This window comes from Dermacentor silvarum, chromosome 3 (genome assembly GCF_013339745.2).
Source record: "Dermacentor silvarum isolate Dsil-2018 chromosome 3, BIME_Dsil_1.4, whole genome shotgun sequence".
NCBI lineage: Eukaryota > Metazoa > Arthropoda > Arachnida > Ixodida > Ixodidae > Dermacentor > Dermacentor silvarum.
Window position 1 is genome coordinate 59,216,142 of NC_051156.1, and position 19,581 is coordinate 59,235,722.

A 19,581-nucleotide genomic window follows, 5' to 3' on the forward strand; every position below is an offset into this window, starting at 1 on the left:
CCGACAAGGCGAAAGGATCGGCATACCATTCCGATCACAAGGCCATGCTACTGTCGATCAACTTGCACCCGCACAGGCGTTCGCGGTAACCGATGGGCAACGACGACGAATAAGATACAACGCCCTTCAGGTACCCGTCGGACGATGACTACGAAATTGCCACAGAGTATGACTTGCAGTTCGCGTACGAACTGGATGAAGAAATGCAGTGCCAACACCACGGTGCCGCTTAAAAAAGTACTGTCGTCGTTCGGCGAAGTGGCGTCGTCGTGCTGAAAAGTGGTCTTATCGAGAAAGAACACTCAACGCAATGTGCGTGAAACACTACTTTAATGAGAACTTCACAAATAAAGCTCGGCTGAAAAAGCGCAATAAGGCCGGTTTGCCGTCTTGCGCTGTTTCGACCTCATAAGCAGCAACATTACGCTCGGAAACATAGCGCCGTAGCACTAAACTTCGAACAATTTCGCCGCAACACAAAACTCATCGACATAACACAGTGACAGACTGAGCGACAAGTAGTGCTTTCGAATGTACTGATCATAACAATTTCTTAGGTGCCCCCTTAGTTTTTTTATCATACCCACCACTGACGCTTCCAACCGCTTAGGCCACTCAACCATCCATTTCTTTAGAGTTCATTCTCTCTGTCCCTTACTACGGCTGTAGTCCTTTACGCTTTTAAGATCCTACAAAAGGAAACATCTGTCCAATATTTTTAAATGAATTGTGTATTTGCTCGATTACAACAAAATTAAGTTCAGCATGATTTCTGTCTCTCTAAGCCCATCGCATTATCTATTGTCGCCCCTCTTTTTTGTCACTTTGCTTGCAATACTCCTCTCTTGCACAGAACTGTAATGATATATACGCCCCAACAAATTTTTAGACGTGGTTGTGATGCCACCAAAAACACATTGAGAAACAAAACATTTCCGAATAAACTTCATCTATCTAAGCCTTGTTTCTTGCAAGGAGACGTGAAAGCGCTGACAATCTTGTTGCACACTCTATCGGTGGCGAAAGCCAAGTCTCCAAATCTGACAATACACTTCAAAATCATTTGCAGCAGGCTTTATTTCAGCCCTGTATATAGAATTCAGCAACCTTGTGTGCTCGTCGTGTGGACGCGCTGCTGGTTTCACGCGAAATCGCTGCACGCTGCAGTGTAGATCTGGTACTTGTTTGAAGTGCCACACAGCAAATCGAAGACGAAATCGCAACAGGTGTCGATCGTTCCAAGCTGACTCTCCGGCTTCCACAAGCTGCACCCTTGTCCTGCGTGCAACGTATATAATGTGCACGAGAGTGTTCATAGGTTACCTCCAACATGACGCTGACAGTATATATCGGTGAAATTATTCGGCACTTGCGTGTTACTTCAAATCATTGGTCTTGACTGACTCTCAGGAATGTCCTAGCTATACACACAGTAGTGGTCCCTGCAGCGTCTCTTCTCGTTGTTACGGACTTCAAACAAAACGATAATTCCTTTTTTATTTCACTTACAGCGAATCCTTTATTTCGAGCGTGCTAGCACGTTGGTATCGGCACCACATTAAAGGAAGCCGAATGTATGTTGGGGAAAAAATAGCAAATCTTGATATTCTATACGCATTCTAAGCATTCTATGCGCACAGTGGTACATGCAGTTCCGGCACTTTTGTTGTTGTCATTCACAAAGACAGGGGACGATTATTTTTATTTACTGGAAAGGTTAGCCTAGCGACCAGCTTAGTATACCAGTATACCAGTTTAGGCGTAACACAGGATTAGGGCAGAAATACAGAAAAACACAAATAAAACCTGCGGAAATAAACATGTGAAATGAACTATGACAAAATATGTTTAGGAAGTCGCATTGAGACAATGCTGAAGAAACGCTTTGCTACCACCCAAACCAGTGGCAGGAGCGCACTTCAAGAATGTCCCCCAGCTCAAAACGCGCATCGTGACGCATCTTGACGCAGCGTGACGCAGGTGCACGTGACGCATCGTGACCTATAAGACAGTTATGGAGGTTTTAAGATTTGAAAATGCTAATCGTGTGGACGAATTCTCGTGAACAAAAAAATTCGATTATCAGTACTGCGTGAAACTTATGCGAAAAAGTGCCTTTTTTAATTATTCCTCTAATATCTACGAAAACAGGACTATTATTCATTTTCGAAAAAATCGAGGACTTTACGTGCCATAACCAAGATTTGAATATGAGGGAGTCAGTAGTGGCGGACTCTGTAATTATTTTGTCCAGCTGGGGTTCGTTAACGTGTATTTAAATCTAATTACTCGTGCGTTCTTGCGTGTCGCCCACTTCAATATGCGGCCGCCGCGGTTGAGAATCGAACCCGCGATCTTGTGCTTAGTAGGGCAACGCCAAAGCTGTAAGCATAAATGACCTGGCTAGAAGTATGGAGGTACTGTATACTCTGAAACGTGGACGGCGCAACCTGACTAAGGCATTGGATATATGCTTTAGTATTCCTCGTGATTTCTCGAGAACTCATTTACTGCCGCTATTGTAAGCGAGTGGCTGAAGCCTGTTGAGGATAGCACATTCCTATCATCCATCTAATCCAGAAGCCGTGTGACGTTATTGGTTCCTTTCTTCGTCATATCTCTTCTTTTCCAACCTCTTACGCTATAATGGGATGTTCGAATTTACTATAAACTATGAGGTTCTTGTTTAGGCCTAAGACAGTACGAAAACTCTATGTCTGAGAATCTTACCAGGCTGCACGTTTTGCACAAAACTGTTTGTTTGCCTGATTAGCTATTCGCCCTAATTATCTGAGTCAAGCCTACAGTCTTTAAAACAACATTACTATTAATAATGTGCAGTCTCTTTCTCATTTCACCGTATGTGAACATTACAAGTAATTTATGAAAAATGATGACACTTTATCTAAATTGACTCCATCAGAAACGAACGTAGCGCCTTAAACTAGTCGCCATTCCAAGCTAAAGAACGTAGACACATCCTTAATTATTTGTGGTGGACGGACGGCTAAATTTTGCTGACCCTACTCTGCTGAACAATTTATCAAAACAAACAAATACTTGGTTCTAATGTCAATGTAAAGCCCTTACAGACAGTGTTTCTCTAGCCGCGACCTTTTGATGTTGCTGCTTGTCTTCCCGTAATGATTATTTTGTTCTGCCATGTGTGGCATACTTATGTAAACAAGTCCCGGATTTGTCAGATTGCTAGTTACCTGTACTCATTTTAACTGTTGGAAAAATGTAGTTCGGGAATTGAGACCGTTTTCTAATGTGTAATTTAATTATCGTGGTGACGTATCTGCGACATGAGAAGTCCCGTAAAATAATGTATGTGGTTGTATTTATTGCATCAGCAGGACATATGCGAACGTCGTTGATGAAGTCGCCCTTAGTCCAATATATGTTGCATGACTTGGCCAGAGGATGCACAGTCAACCCGTCCTTTAACAGTGGCGCGCGAGCAGTCGACCAGCCGGTCGGTCAGCGCCTTCTAATGACGCGAGGGCAAGGTCTTGGCAGGGACTTGGCAATCGCTTGCTGATCTTCTCACTTCACGCCGTTAGAAGGCGTTCTTCGGCCGGCTAGTCTATGGTCGCGCGGTCCTGTATAAGAATCGGTTGGCTGTACGTGTTCTGTAGGACGCATGCAGGAAGTCTTTCTGCGTGCTTCCCGAATACGTACTATGTCTTTAGCACTATTGTAGTAGGTGAGTACCTCAAGGCGGAGTACTGAGCCCGAGGCTGTTGCATCTCCCGCTTAATGGACTCATATGAAACCGGCGAAGGACCGTCCGATTCTTTTTGTACGCCGAATATATTTGCCGTTGAATTTAGCTTTTCTTAAGAGCTCACGTGCGTGCACAGCTTCAAAGGACTGTTCCCCTCACATCTCCCTACCTCCGCGACTGAGGTCTGGAGATATCTTTTGAAAAGTTGCTAATATGGCACTTACTCACATGCCGATGACTCCATACGGTATATTCTAAGAATGTCGTAAATTACAGAAATCCCAGATTCTTGCGAAGCATAACTGACGAGGGTCTCTTTAGAGTCCTCGTGTGGTGTATGTAAAGGACCAAGTTGACGTTTATTTTAACTGTAAAAATTCATTCCTTAGTGATGTGGGGTGCTTTCGTGCAAGCTGTGCTGCAGTTGTGTCACACACGTTTTAAGGCGTTTCTGCCATGCAGCCTGCCCGTAATATCTAACATCTACATAAACTCCGCACAATCGAGATTATCTGAGCTCAGGCTTTCAGCACTCGATTTCGTTTGCCCTTGAGCGCGGCGAAGGCAAAAACCACAGCTATGACTCTGGGCCATCCACTCACAGCATACATCAGTGCTTGGCAAATACGAATGCATGGAAGGCATGGCAGCCTCCACAATAGCACGAACAACGTTCAATATGACTCTTCTTGCACATCGTGTTTCTATTACGCCGAGCTTCGTGCTCCTTTACAAGACCACAATTTGTTATTCTGTAACAAGTGCTGCTGTTGGTGCTCATTCGTTTCTGTACTGCTTGGCACTTAACAGACTACCAGAAATATGTACCACGTAGTCTAACTATCACTTCTACTCCTTAGCGAAAGCGTGGCAAAGGAACGTACAGAATCGGCCTGTTCCTTAGCTCCTTGCCGTAATTCGCTGCAGAATAAGTACCAGCTGCCACTCATGCATTCCATAACATATTATGCTTTAAAAGAAACGTATGCCATTATATATCAGATAAAATAAACAGCTGGCAAAATTTATGTACGCTACTAGGACTGCAATTATAGACCAGTCATGTTATGCTGAAGTGCGAAGTTCGGCAAGATCTTTCTCATGATTATCTTTCTTTGTGGGAGCTGCTCAAGTTCTCTGCGTACAGATTCTGCGTACAGGTCTTCTGAAGCTTCCGGAGCAGATTATTCTACAGTTAGCATGTATATCGTCTGTAGGTTTGTTGTATTTTGCGGATACGTATCACAAAAAAAACCATGCACTGTCCTTGCTTTCTTCTATGCATGAATTGAATACATATCCACGCATAAAATGTGGTCCGATCTTGTAAAAGCGCTCAGGATAGACTTCAAGCCGCAGTTTCCGGGTGGAATTCTGAAGTGAGGTGATTTTGCGTTGGTTACTGCTGCTTATGGACTTGATGTTAACACTTCAAGTCGATTTGAGCCGTTAGATGTATGGATGTAAGGCAAAACCTTATTAAGAGTCCTGAGAAATTTGATTATCGCGCAGCAGGCCGCTCCCACGTTAGGACGGGCAGGCCGAGCCTTACCGCCGCATCGTGGCAACACCACCTAGATAGCAGAAGGCCTGTCCACTATGATCCATGACGTCACGCTACCTGGCCAGAAATTTCCATTGCCGAAGCTGGCGTGACGAAAGCGATGACGTCAAAATCACTGTTGCTTACTCGGGAGCATCCCCAATAGATTCTATGGCAGTCGGGCCAGGTAGCATGATAAGATAACAAGCCTTCTGCTATCTAGGTTGTGTTGATTGTGGGCTTTCTGGACGGCACCGATTTGGTCCCCGTAGTAGGGACTTCGCAGTGAGGTATTCCATCTTGACTGGTCTACTTGATCTGTGCCTCGTAACGAGGAGCATCGCCATGGCACGTGTTCTAAGTTAGCTGAAGCGCCGCACTGTGGGCAGGTATTGCTAGTGTACGTGTCTGGATAGATCGAATGTAATAAAAATGGATTGGGGTATATCCGTTGGAGAAACTATAAATTCATATATATATATATATATATATATATATATATATATATATAAGGCAAGGAGAGAAACGGCGGAGTGGTCCACTAGCCTAGCACCACATTTGCGACTTTACACAAGGGGTAAGCAAAAAGAAGTTAGAAAGAAAGAAAAGATGTGTGCGCAATACATGCGCGCAAGATGGAGTACAGCAGAACTACAGGAGGCCGCTCACGTCATTTCACATGAAGGGCTCCAGTACTGCGCAGATTGTTTTTCTCACTAGGGACAGACGTGACCATTGTCCCATAATTTTCGCCTCGGAATATGTTCTGGCACCCAGCCAGTTCAATTGTGGTCTGGATACAGAAACTCTTGATGTCATGTAGAGGATACGGCACAACAAGTGCTCGATGGCTTCCAAGCATATACAAGACCTGCACATTGCTTTCTGAGAGCTGGGGCATTTAAATGCATATCGATAATGCATTGGCTTATAGGTCATGCGCTTTGCGCCGTGTTGATGAAATGGAAGAGCATGAGGGTTCGCAATCTTCTACTTTAGGTACTGTTGCCAATGCATCAGTGACACGATGACTACTCTAGTAGCCAAACCGTTGTACGAAATCTCACATATTTAATAAGGGGAGACCCATCCTCACCTTCATTGATGTAGCTGTGGCGGAACACTTTACACTTCTGGCAATCTCTGTATGCATTCGTGAGATTGAAGTTCACGCTAGGATCTGTGGAACAAAAACAATTATTTAGGCAAAGGTGGCGCACCCCAACGAAACGCCCAATCCTCAGAATGACCACATAGATATATTTGGTCATACGACCATAAACTAATTCTGAGAAAAAATTTTAGGTGAATGTGTTACCTTTACAGTACCATCACTCATACGCTAGTTCCTGATTTCACTAAACGCACTGATTTCGTGAACACTTATTATGGCTTTGAAGATATACCGCGGTCGACGAACATTAAACATTGGCCCATTATCATGACTGCACAGTAGTCCGCTAAACAGTACAATGTAATGCAAGTGGCAGAGGTAGTGGACAAGGAGCCACGTGGTTAGATATATTTTTAAGCAGTATACCTGTCAGTGCTTGGGAACATCCATTAGGTTCGATTCTCCCTATCATTGAAAGGCTAACTTGCCACTGTAAATAGCACTGCCGATAACGTTGCCGTCTTCGAGCAGCGGGAAGATAGGAAACTTTACCAGACACGAAGCAATCTGATCTCTTGCTGCGTCAGTGGACCGGTTAACTAGTGCAGCGTAAGTAGACAGCGTGTGCTTCTCCAGGTGACTAAAAACAATCGTTTCGGGGCTGCAGAAAGAAAATTAACTCTAATCAATAGTTTAGAGGAACAGGGAACGCCGGACAGGTACCAGAACTACAATTAAAATTAATAAGCTGCCAAATTCGTTCCGAAACCTTACCGCGTATATAACAGAAGTTTGAAGTGCTCACCATCAGCACTCTGTACTTGAATGACATTGAGCACAGAATATCCAGAAGATGAAGCGAGTGTGAGCTTCACGTTCCTGGAAAATAATGGCCAGAAATATCAGTCGAAGTCAAGGAGCCTTCGCTGTTAACCTGTTCCTCGCGGTGAGCGACCAAAATGTTTGCGCAGGTGAGGGCGCGTCTTCTCTTAAAACCCAGCCGTGGCTGTGCAAAGCATGGTTGAGCGCGGATCCGCGCGCCCCTACTTAGTGGCACGTTGCGAAGGGTGCAAAAGTAAGGCCATACGATATTACTCGTGGCTTGGTGTGTGCTGTGCTCTCAGGCGCCTAGGGTTGGCGGTCGCGTAATATCAAGTTTCGAAGCATTCGCTCGCTGCTGCTGCCGCTCTTCATCAAGCGAGCGTCGCGACAGTGACTGCCAGCACTCATTGAGTGAGATCGGTTCATACATGCCTGTGCGCGCGTGACACCACACTTCTAAAATAAATTAGTGAGCGAATTACTGCAATTTACTCAATTCACTTCAATATATGCGGCCGATAAAACTATGACTCCGCATTTACGTAGTTGTCTCGTAATTTCCAAACGCTATCCAATCGCTTTCGCCATTCAGACGAAACTGCGATAGTGTTTTTTTTTTCTTTTAACTAATCGGAGTTTATCATGCCCTCTAACAATAATGGTTGTCAATGTAGCGTACACTTACTTAATTTAACAATCTGCGCTCGCCCCTGATCTGTGTGCTTATACGTATGCTTGTACGCTCACGCCGTTCGTGGCTTGAAAATGCCGGGAGCGCAGAACTAAAGAACGAAAATGCATTACTTGGAGACACAATAAGCCCCAAAGAGACAAAATATTTGAAAGTGCATGGGTGGGCCACGACCACTCACTTCTTATAGGAGCAATGTGAGCGGCAGTGTAATCAGGGAACTTGTAATTTAAAGTGGATATATTGCAAACAAATGCAGTGTAAAAAGCAGACAGAAAGATTGCCATCACAGGCTCTTGTCCTATCAATACGCAATTCCCGCTACAGATGGCCATGTACGAAACATCCAAACAGGAAACTGCCTGGCGGTGACTTGTTGCTATCACGGAAGCACAACGCAACACCAATAGCAATAGCATCAAAGCGAGCATCATCTAACTGCTGTGACGTCGCCCGAGTTGCAATCCGCGCAATGCGAGAAGTGCATAGAGCGTGGCACGGTGGGCGTAATCATTTCGGGGGCAGCAACAAATAGCACATTTGTGCAACCATATGCGGCCGGCACTCTCCTCTTTTAAGATCGCCTGCTCATGACACAGGCACCACCGCTCCCTACTCCGTACTGCAGTTAGTAGCCGTGAACATTAATTTGGCATCCCGGTTCAGTATTAGAAAGATCTTCCTGCCTACGGACAAGCACAATAAGAGAGATAGGGACAGGACACCTAAAGCGATCATTTTAATTAATTTAGGAAACCAATTGATTGGTATGTGTTGTGAGGTGCACGTGCTGTGTTACAAAAGACAGGCGAAGATGACAACTACGACAATGAAGGCGCGATCAGGGTCGTGCAATGGCAAGCGAAAGAAAAGGACAAGAAGAATTTCCGGCGAGCCTTGTGGCGCGAGCGTGGAACGCGGGAGCGGCGCCGTTCTGAGGGAGGAAGCCGAGAGAAGATGGCAGCACCGGCAGAAGAAGCAGCCTGCCTGGCGATGGGTCTGGGCTCCAGCCTATTCCTGGTGCTCCCGAGCCCACGTCTCAACCGTAGAAGCTGGTGTACGGCCGCGAGGCGTCCATCGGAGCACAGAACACAACCTCTATCATCCTGGACTTCCCTCTTGGCCTACGTTCCTGCTCCGTCGTGACACGTCGTCTCGCCGCCCGACACCAGCTGGGTACCTCAGCATCAGCGCTCTAGACGCCTGCACCATTCCTGTCGTGATCTCCTTCGACGCCCTACACCGAATCATATGGTGATGTGCCAACTTCAATGACCTAATTGTGTTGTTTACAGATTACTTATAGGTTCCATATTTACTTAGAAGAGTTCCATAGTAATGTTTTACAAGTGATATGTCGTTGAATTGATATAAACATGCTTGTGTGTGTGCGACAGAGAGTAGAGGCTTCGTATTTCCTCTCCTAAATCGCTCAGTATTGAGCACGTTTAAGAACCGACTACGGTGAAAAAAATTTAATCGGTGACAGTATGCCTTCACTGTGTTTAACGGACGAGGAAATTCATTTTCTTAGAGATACAATATGGGGTTTTACGTGCCAAAACCACCACCTGATTATGAGGCACGCTGTAATGGGGAACTCCGGATTAATTTAGACCTCCTGGGATTTGTAACGCGCACCTAAATCTAAGTACACGGGTGTTTTCTGGATTTCGCCTCATCGAAGGGCGGCCGCCGTGGCCGGGATTCGATCGCGCGACCTATAGTGCTCAGCAGCCCAACACCATAACCACTGAGCAACCACGGTGGGCTTTCATTTTCTCAGCCTGCACGCTGGCTATAGTGCGTATAATCTTCTTGAACAGGCGTCTGTCAGTTCTCAAAGTAGGTGAGTTGAAAATACCCCTTCACTTGATCTGCTGCCTTTGCGCTTCTGCGCTTCTGAGAAAGTACTTCAACATTTCCTACCTGATTAAAGAAATGGCTGAAATGGCCACAATTGGTAGTTTGCCGTGTGCACAAATGTGTGCACAAATGTGTGCACATCCATGTGCACAAATGTGTGCGCGAGCGCTGAATATCTGGCTCGAGCTGCGAATAACTGTACAACACAGGTGGTGATGCAAAGGGAAATAAATATATAAACACTACGCATATCTGAAAGACGAATTTTGAGTACGTAATCTTACAGAGACACATTGGGCGAGTACTGAACAGTCGCCGTTGTAGATCCACCAGCATAAGCGCCTGTTTCGGTAGTCCTAATGCAGGTGGCGTTCCCTCCGAGATAAGGGTCATTTTCGAAGTTGCGGTACACTGTGTACCAGGTCCCGTTGAACGGAAAGCACTGAGGAGTCAAAGGAAAAAAAATGTTTTAATATAGACAGGTGCTAAGCAAAAGCACTTGTCACGGAGTTTTGAAAGCATATGCCTTTCGCAACAATAATTTAAATAGAAATCATTGAGAATACACGGAAACAAAAAATCAACACCCACTATGTAGCTAAATGCCGGCCACCTACTCTTCCTGAAATCGCGAAACTGAGCTAGGATTCTGTGTCAAAAATACAGCGAAGTCCTTGTTAACTTAAGTGTTGTCGATTTATACGACAATCTCGTGTTTTGACAATCTCGAAACATTATTAAGCTTTAATCGACGTGCACAGATAGTGTGCTTACATTAGGATTCGTAGCTTTATTCATAAGTCCGGTCTACAGTTTCAGTTTTTCTCTTTTCATTCTTGGATTTCTTAGAAATATTTCATGCGCCCACGTGCACCGTACTTCCCGCATTTGTGTATTTAAATATAACTTTAACTTAGCGCCTGTAACACAAAACAGTTCCATTCTGATTGTATTACAATATCCTGACGTCAAATTTACGCAACCGCAGACGTGCGCATCGGGCTTTCACCCGCACCGTTGTTTCAACAGCATAATCTGTCTACGAAGGTCTGCGATTGGTGGGCATGCCCTTGCTTATAGGTTGCGGTGGCTAGTCTAAAATTACTGCGGCATTGAACGGGGAGATACAAATGGCGCCTAAACCAATCACTCACAGAGCGGTGTCGATAAGTGCCGAAAAGGATCGATCACGTTATACTGCCACGCAAAATCGTTTGTAAGCAAAGGGAACCATTTTTGACGGCTGCTCCGAGTAGCCAGTGCGAGAGTGGTCGGTGGGCCGCCATCTTTTATTCTTTTCGAAACGAGGCAGTCTCCAGGTGTTCGGAAGGAAATTCAGTTTTGTTGGGCATATTGTTGCATTTTTAGCGCGTATGCGTGACATTTAAGCGGTGACTTTTCACGCTTTCGTGACGTCGCTTGACAGACAGGCAAAGTCAGCGCGGACTGAAAAGTTTGACTAGTTTAGGGGTAATCGGAAAAATAGAATAGAAATAGGTTGTAGTAGCTTGATGTTATAACATGTCTGATAGTGCTATTCTCCCATTTAAGGCTGGTAACTTGCAAGGCGTACATTAGTTGAATAACAGATCGAGCTGTTACATTGGATGAATAACAATTCGCGGTAATACTTAATTGGACGCGCGCCCAGTTTTGCTCAATTATCCAGAATGAGTATCAGGCAATGTGACATAAGAAGCATAGAATCCTTAACTACAGATACATACGTGTCGTACATATCTCTGCGTACACTTGTCATCATGATTCTGTCTTAACAAGCATCCTACATGAGGAGCGTTCTCGTGACATTGTGCATCCTTAGTCCTCACACGCTATGAATTTTGGTGTTTACATTTCGGCGGAGCATGCGAGCGGTGCAGTACATAAACATAAAAGTTGCACGAGAAGTTGTGGCTTCTGCGGTTCGTGGAACGTCACACATTGCATGATGTTATATATTGCACAGGATGGAAGTGAACACAATTGTACGCATAACCGTAAGTGGCACAGTATTTATTGAGCCACTTCATTGAAGCTTCGTTTCCCACAGATTGCAACATGTGCATCGGCTGTGCATAATTTCTTACATATTACGAATGTATAACATAGAGAAAGAGAGAGAAACGAAGAGGGAAAGGTAGGGAGGTTAACCAAGGACGTGCCCGGTTGGCTACCCTACACATGGGGAGGGGGAAAGGGGAAGAATAGATAAAGAGAGAAAATAAAAAAAATAAAAAATGGAGTAGTCATTCGCAGAGACAGTCAAAGAAGAATCTCCGCTGTCACAAGCGTTCGTACAATCCAGTACTCTTCACGAACGGCAGAAGGGCTTTTGTGGCCTTTTGAATGCAAGAATGCATAGGCCATGGCCCAAGAATCTTTTCTTCCGAGAACGTTCTGTTGTCTAACAGGCTGAGTTTAGCTTGGAGAATACGTCGTTGAGTGTGAAAAGATGAACAGTGACACAGAAGGTGCTCGAGAGTCTCGTCGCACCCGCACACATTGCACGCCGCACTGTTGGCTATCCCTATTAGGAACGAATAGGCGTTGGTAAATGCGACACCCAACCACATGCGACACAGTAAAGTTGTTTCACGACGGGAGAGTCCAGGTGGTAGGCGAAGTCGCAAGTTAGGGTCAAGAGAATGCAAACGTGAGCTGGTGAAACCCGGTGAATTCCATCGCAGAAGTGTCATATGGCGAGCAATCGATTGAAGTTGCCGTGCAGCATCCGTTCTTGAGAGAGGTATAGGAACCAGCTGATGTTTGTGATGAGCCGAGCGTGCTGCTTCATCTGCGCTGTCGTTGCCGACAATTCCGCAATGGCTCGGCAACCATTGAAATACGATATCGTGTCCTTATTCGAGAGCGTTTGTGGTGAGCGTACCTAATTTCGTGCACTAGCTGCTCGTGTAACGCTTGTCGTAGGGAAAACTGTAGAGTTTGTAGAGCTGCTTTAGAATCACTGAAAATGGCCCAACGATTTGGAGGCTGCTGGAGCACGTAATTGAGTGCACCTTGAAGAGCCGCAAGTTCTGCGGTTGTAGACGTGGTGTTGTGCGAGTACTTAAATTGCAAATTGACGGCGTCCGATGGAATAACTACTGCTCCGGTAGAGCTGTTGGAAATGGTGGAACCGTCCGTATAAATGTGTATACGGTCAAAATAATACTCGTTGATGACAAGCAGAGACAATTGCTTCAGGGCTAGTGTTGAGAAGTCTGCCTTTTTGCTAATCCCAGGAACTGAGAGGCACACGTGAATTTGCCGGAGGCACCACCATGCCGATGTTGGGCGTTTCGCAGGCTTGAAGCCAGATGGTATGGAGGCATGATGTCTTGCCACAATACTACAGAATGTAGCCTGTGGTCTTCGCAATGGCAAATCGGCTAAATGATGGGATGGTAGCCGTGAAATGTGTCGAATGTGCGCTCTTAGCGCCTCACCGATGATATGAGTGGTGATCGGGTGCTCCTGTGCAATGACAATTGTTGCAGCTGTCGATGAACATCTCGGGAGGCCAAGACATGTCCGAAGTGCTTGGGCTTGTAAACGCTCTGTAGTGCAAGGATATTAGTCTTGCATGTATTGTACAAGACAGGAAGACTGTATCGCAGGAATCCGAGAAAAAGTGCCCTGTACAGCTGTAACATGGAGTGCACGGATGGCCCCCACGATTTTCCAGCTACGTATTTAAACATATTCTCAATACAAATGAGTTTTTTCTTCATGTAGGAGACATGGGGACTCCAAGTGAGGTCGCGATCCACAATAACGCCCAAGAACCTGTGAGTTTTCTTGTATTCAATTGACTGGCCCTCGATACACACCGGGTAGAAATACATCGGTCGTCGTGTAAATGCCACTAGTGCACATTTTTCTCCGGATATCGTCAGGCCTTGTCGGCGAAGGTATGCCGCTGTCAGGGTTGCCGCTTTCTGTACTATTCCCAGATGCAAATATCGTCTGCATAGAGCGAGACATTAGCCGTCTGTGGTAGCGTTTCGGCGAGCCCCACTAGAACAAGATTGAAAAGAGTAGGGCTCAACACTCCGCCTTGTGGGACACCACGACTGGAGATATATCTATTTGTCGGCCCAGCTTCAGTTAGTACAAACACAGATCTCCGTGATAGATAACTCCTAATTAACCTAAAGACGTGGCCTCCAAGTTCTGCAGCTTCAAGAGCTTGGAGGATGGCTTCGTGGGTTACATTGTCGTAGGCACCTTTTACATCTAAGAAGAGTGCCACATAGAGGCGCTTCAGAGCTTTTTGTTGTTGCACGGAGGTCACAAGATCAATGACGCTTTCAATTGAAGACCGTCCACGTCGAAAGCCAGCCATAGCCTCAGGGTAAATGTCATAGTATTCGAGGTACCATTCCATACGTGTTAGTAACATCCTCTCCATGACCTTAGCGATGCCACTCGCAAGTGCAATCGGGCGGTACGATGTAATGTTCAGCGGAGACTTCCCAGGCTTCAGTAGAGGCACCAGTCGGCTACACTTCCAATCGTCGGGGACTATGCCGTCATGCCAAGATTGATTAAAGATATCCAGAAGATAGCATTGTGCTGTTGAACCTAGGTGCATTAAGGCAGCGTACGTCACCCCATCAGGAGCGGGCGATGACGACCGCCTGTACGCAGCCAAGGCCGCTTGCAATTCTTCCATAGAGAAAGGCATTTCCATACTTTGATCTCTCGCAACGGGAACGTCATGTAGCGAAGAGTCAACCAGCAGAACGACGTCGCCAGCAACGTTCACACAAAAATCTTCCGCGACCTCAAGATCTAGACGACCATGATGTAGAGCCAGCGCTGTGAAGGAACGACGTTGTTGTGGAAGTGAGCGAAGGCCCTGGAGAGTTCTCCACACCGGTGATAACGGCTTGCGAGGGTCCAGCGATTCGCAAAAGGTCTTCCATCGTTGGTTCTGAAGTTTGATCATCTGACGATGAACTTTCTTCTGAATGCGTCGGGCTTCCCTCAAGTCATAAATGGACTTAGTACGCCTATATCGTCTCTCGGCCCGCCGGCGGATCGCCCGAAGTCTCTCCAATTCTTGGTCGAAATCTGTGCTTCTTGTAGATCTTGCATATGTCCGCGTAGAAGCCTGTAGCATTTGTATGATCATGTCTTCAAAGGGGTCGGGATGTTCATGTTTGCACTTTTCCTCGATCGAAACGCGGTACACTTGCCAGTCTATCTGTCTCGAGAGCACAGGGGAAATAAAGTTGTCAAGGCCTCTGATAGTCACGTACGTAGGTATATGGTCGCTGCCGTGAGTTTAAATGTCTGTGAACCATTGAACCTTTGAACTTAAACTATGCGACACTAATGTCAAGTCCAAACAGCTGCTGTAAGTCACTCCTCGTAGATAAGTCGGGCTGCCGTCGTTCAAAACTCAGTCCATGCTCGGCAGCGAGATCCCCTGGACTCGTGCCTCGTTGATTTGTGCTGAAGCTTCCCCAGAGTGGATTGTGAGCGTTAAAGTCACCCATGATTATCCAAGGGCCTGGAGTGTTTGTGAGTATGTCGTTTAGTCTCTGTCGATCAAGTCGACGTGATGGGCATATGTAGGCGCCTATAAGCGTAAATGAAACTTTCTTCTTTTTAACACGGAGACACACGTATTGATTGTCGTTGTGAGGCTGCACTAATTGGTGAACATACGTGAGCTCCTTGCGGATATACACAGCAACTTGACTGCGTTCAATGCATGACGAAGAAACAAATGATTCGTAGCCCGACAGTCGAATTGTCTTTGAAAAATGAGGTTCACAAATTATGAGAATAGGGAACTTGTTTTCAAAATCAAATTGACGAAATTCTGACATCCGTGACTGCAGACCTCTGGCGTTCCATTGAAGTATGGAAGCGCACTTGACTTTCTCCCGGAATGGGGGCAGTGGTTGTGGATGGCAAGCCATCTTCTTACTGTAGACCCGCAAGTACTGGTTCAAGGGAATCCAGCACTTGCAGTGCGCATTTGGCGGTAGGCGTTTGTATATTATTCAGGAGTGTGTGGATAACACTCACCAACGACCTCAGCAATGCAACGACCTGGACATCTTGCGCAGCTTGTTTATCTGTTGCCGAAGTAGCGCTTGGCGGTAGTCGATGCTGTCGCTCCGCGGTGAAGTGTGCCTGTGGTAGTGCTGGCCAAGCAGCGTCACATTCTCCTCTCTTAGCCTCGGTATTCTTCTGACCATGTAGGTGTAGGGTACTTGGTGGTGGCGGCGGTGGCGGTGGCGTAATGGAACGCTCTGGAGGTAAAACAGCACTTTTTTCTTTCTTGGATGCGCGCCGTCGACGAGAACGTCGTCTTCTAACAGTCGTTATCGCTTCCTTCCGTCATGAGCCGTCCTTCACCATTTGTTTCAAAATTCTCTTCTCCTTCTTGATTAGCGGGCAGTTTTTTGAAGATGCATCATGATCTCCATTGCAGTTTCTGCATTTCAAAGTAGTCGCCTTGCAAGACTCTGTTGTATGGGGTTCGGCGCAGCGCGGGCAAGCTAACTTGTTACATACGCCGCTGACGTGGCCCATTCTCAGACACTTGTGGCATTGAAGAGGTCTGGGAATATAGGCTCGAACGACATGACGAAACAGACCAACCTTCACATGTGAAGGAAGACAGTCGCCTTTGAAGATCACCTTGAGGCAACGGGAGTTCCCTATTCGGCAAACTTGCAATATGTCCGTGGCGTCAGTAGCTGGTTTGACGAGGATAGGAAGGTCAGCATTCGGTATACAGGCGTCGACATCATAGATGACGCCCGTTATCGTGCCTCGGTCCTGCGGGATGTAAGCGCGGACTCTGATGTCACCAAGCTCCGGAACGGTTCGCAACGTATGTAAAGCTGCCGGGTGCTCGACGTCTATGGCCGCGACGTTCTTGCGGGGGTTAATGCGAATGTCCTTTATCTCATTCGGCACGAGGGATTCAAGTCGTGCCGAGATGAGTTGCCGATTCATGCTCCTCAGGTTGTCCGAAGGATCAACGAGAACAAATAGTATAGTCTGGCGTGGCGGACCACAGGAAGTCTTCAATGTTGAAGTACTTCCTGGCGAAGACCCACCGAGGATCCTCCTCTTCGCCTTGCGCTTCGCCACAGGGACGAAGCCGTCGTCGCTGTCATCGCTACTCGCCGTATACAGTTCAGTGCTGTCACTGGCGGTGTCATCATCTCGGCTGTTCCGCTTCCTTGAGGCCGACGTCGAAGGCAATGCCAGGTCGGGACTACGTACAACGGGGTCAGGATCCATCGCCGCCCGCAGGAGAGCGATGATCCCCGAAATGCATAAGAAAAATCACAAACTCAGGAGACAGAAAGAGCAGCGTTCCACATGAGAAACACTTCGTCGTCCTACAACATAGAGATTCCTGGCGGAAACCGTGAAAGAAGAAAGACTAAATTTGGCCTTGTAAACTGACACAATTCCACAGTGATGATGTTGTTTACGCCGGAAATAGGTTCTCGCAGTTTTTAATAGATTTGCGCGTTAGCGAAGGGTGCGTTCAACACGTAAGCGAGATTACCAAACATTAATGCACATCATAATAAGAGCACATGTGAAATTCCCAGAAATGAATAGCGTTTCTGGTATTCGTGACTCGTCTTTCTTTATCGCGCAGTACTTTCTAACAAGGACTGTTTTTTACGTCGATACGCTAGTCTGATACAGAGTTTCTATGACTAATAACATTTAAGGGCGCAGAAAACACCACGGCAATATTTTATACAAGAGCCGCCGACAAGAAACCACTAAGTATAAAGCTGAACCAATGAACGCTTTCGCGTTGCATCTTTTGAGTCGGGTTGCAACGATTGACAAACGCGCAGCCGTACGGAGCTAAAAAATGCATTGCTCATACCTAATTAAGAAGTAATTTACTGTCCGTGTGTCGGAACCCGTCACGGATGGCTCCGTTATGTAATAAATGCAAATAAATGTTGGCATTTGTAAATATCTAAAAAAAATGAAGCAGCACATTTCACCAGGAATAGCTCTAAACGTGTCAGTGCTGTCCTCAACGCCTAACACATTCACCGGTTCCTCATGTTTCTGGATAGCGGAGTTAAAGTGTATCTTTGCCCGATGGTTCGTGATATTTTTAATTCATACTTGGAACTTCTAGTTGCTGTAAACATAATTGTAAAGTTTTTGTTACTACAAGAAAGATTATATTCTTGAAATAATTTGTTACTCGGCCATGACTCAAACAGCAAATTGTGATCTATGGACACAAATAGGAGTGACGTGCCTTGCAAAAGCATGAGGAAAGCATTGAAATATTAGGTGGTCGACTAGTTATAAGTATTCACATGCTTGCGCAGTAGGAATGCCATTCTTTACACCCTAGCGAAAAGCAGGCTGCATTATCCTAAGACGAAACGTATTTCCAGCGCCTCCCTTTAATTTTACTGATTTCACTTACGTCTTCTTCGTCTTGGTAATGTTCAAGGCTTGGATTATCTTCGATAAGCTCCTGGCTGGCCACCGGCACAGCGATCATGCATGCGCATTCTAGCAGGACAGCGACTTGCATCATGAGAATGAAGTTTTTCAAGCGAATGCAGCGAAATTGGAATGACGGTGTGGCGTCTCAGAAAAAACGGTGATTTATATACACCCGACAAGTTCCACGTGTAACGGGTTCTGTGCGACTCTTTGGAGTATTGCGAAAAACATGTTGACAGTAATCGAGCTGGGGAGCCTGCATGCAGTCCCAAGGACATCAAGCATGTTGCCAAGGTTACCAACAAAACCTAGGGTTCTTCGTTTTCTATTAGTGTTTTTCCTCGTGCTCGTTCACCTTGAGAGCAATGTTGAAGGCACAGCTGCGACAATTCTATTTTGAAGTTATCCGTTATTTTTTTAGCGTCGAAGGTAGAAGTCAAAACCGCGTTCAACACAGTAAATGAAGGCCTCACGTGCTAGCCGAAGTAATGCTCCGCACTTCAGCAGCGTGGATAGCTGCTGATCTCCCATTTTCTGTGCATTCGATGATACGCAACTGTAGGCATCATTAGAGCCCCCTCCTCTCCCCCAATTGCAACACTTGAACTATAGCATCAGACGACGCCTGCTCCAGCGGAAGCAGCAGCAAGAAATTTTGGCATTCTGCATATGAACTATAGTCAAGATGCGGGCCGATTGAAGAAAACAGACTGTGTGGACAGGCGGAACAGGCGTAAGGTGCCCCGGACAGGCTGGTCAAGTTTTGCTAGGTAGTCGTATCTATGACAAAGATAGACAGTTCCAGCTATTTAAATATCGCCCAGTATACGGCAAAATGAAAAAGAAATACGCTTAATCTCGCACTCGCGCCTTGCTTGAAACGCTTAATCGCGCCATGCTTGAAAGAGCGAAGCTGGGCTATCGTAGCCTGGCACTTTCCGTAAGTGCGCGCGAACTTTTCATCTTATTACTCATGATCACGATAATTTTTCTCACGCGTCTCGGACATTACCGCATAAAGTTCACTCACTCAATCACTTACGGCCCTCACTGCGCGTTGCATAGCGCAGCTAGCAACACCGACACCGTGTTCCAGGAGACCCACTCCGCGAATGCGTCTCTCTCTTGCTCTCATAGCTCGCAAAACGTCTTCACTTCGCAGAGACGAGCGTACGAACGCGCCAGCTGTGGACGAAGACGACAACGGTCGAGCGCAATCATATTGTTATGAGCCAGTTGTCCGGAAGACAAAGAAGATGCTGAAGCATAGAGCCGAAGAGACGAGGAAGAGGTTAAACTGTGGTTCGCCATCTTTGTTGTTGTTGGCCAACATTTAGTCTTCTTGT

At 46.1% G+C, this 19,581-nt stretch overlaps 1 protein-coding gene across 1 annotated transcript; it reads right to left on the reverse strand.

Moving 5' to 3' along the window:
* Positions 1 to 1,047: 1,047 nt before the first annotated feature.
* LOC125944488 (uncharacterized) lies at positions 1,048 to 18,385 on the reverse strand. Its single transcript, XM_049664990.1, has 5 exons — positions 18,213 to 18,385; positions 10,051 to 10,208; positions 7,193 to 7,266; positions 6,370 to 6,453; positions 1,048 to 1,278 (listed from the first exon to the last, which is right to left on the reverse strand). Exons 1-5 carry the CDS (start codon positions 18,324 to 18,326, stop codon positions 1,142 to 1,144), a joined length of 567 nt encoding a protein of 188 aa, XP_049520947.1. The 5' UTR covers positions 18,327 to 18,385; the 3' UTR covers positions 1,048 to 1,141.
* Between the last annotated feature and the right edge of the window lie 1,196 nt (positions 18,386 to 19,581).

Coding starts and splice junctions, on each gene's coding strand:
- LOC125944488 (XM_049664990.1), bottom strand. CDS start 18,326: ATGATGCAAGTCGCTGTCCTGCTAGAATGCGCATGCATGATCGCTGTG. Junction 7,267..10,050: donor TACTCGCCCAATGTGTCTCT/GTAAGATTACGT, acceptor ATTATTTTCCAG/GAACGTGAAGCTCACACTCG. Junction 1,279..6,369: donor CCACAGCTACATCAATGAAG/GTGAGGATGGGT, acceptor CGTTGCACGCAG/GACAAGGGTGCAGCTTGTGG.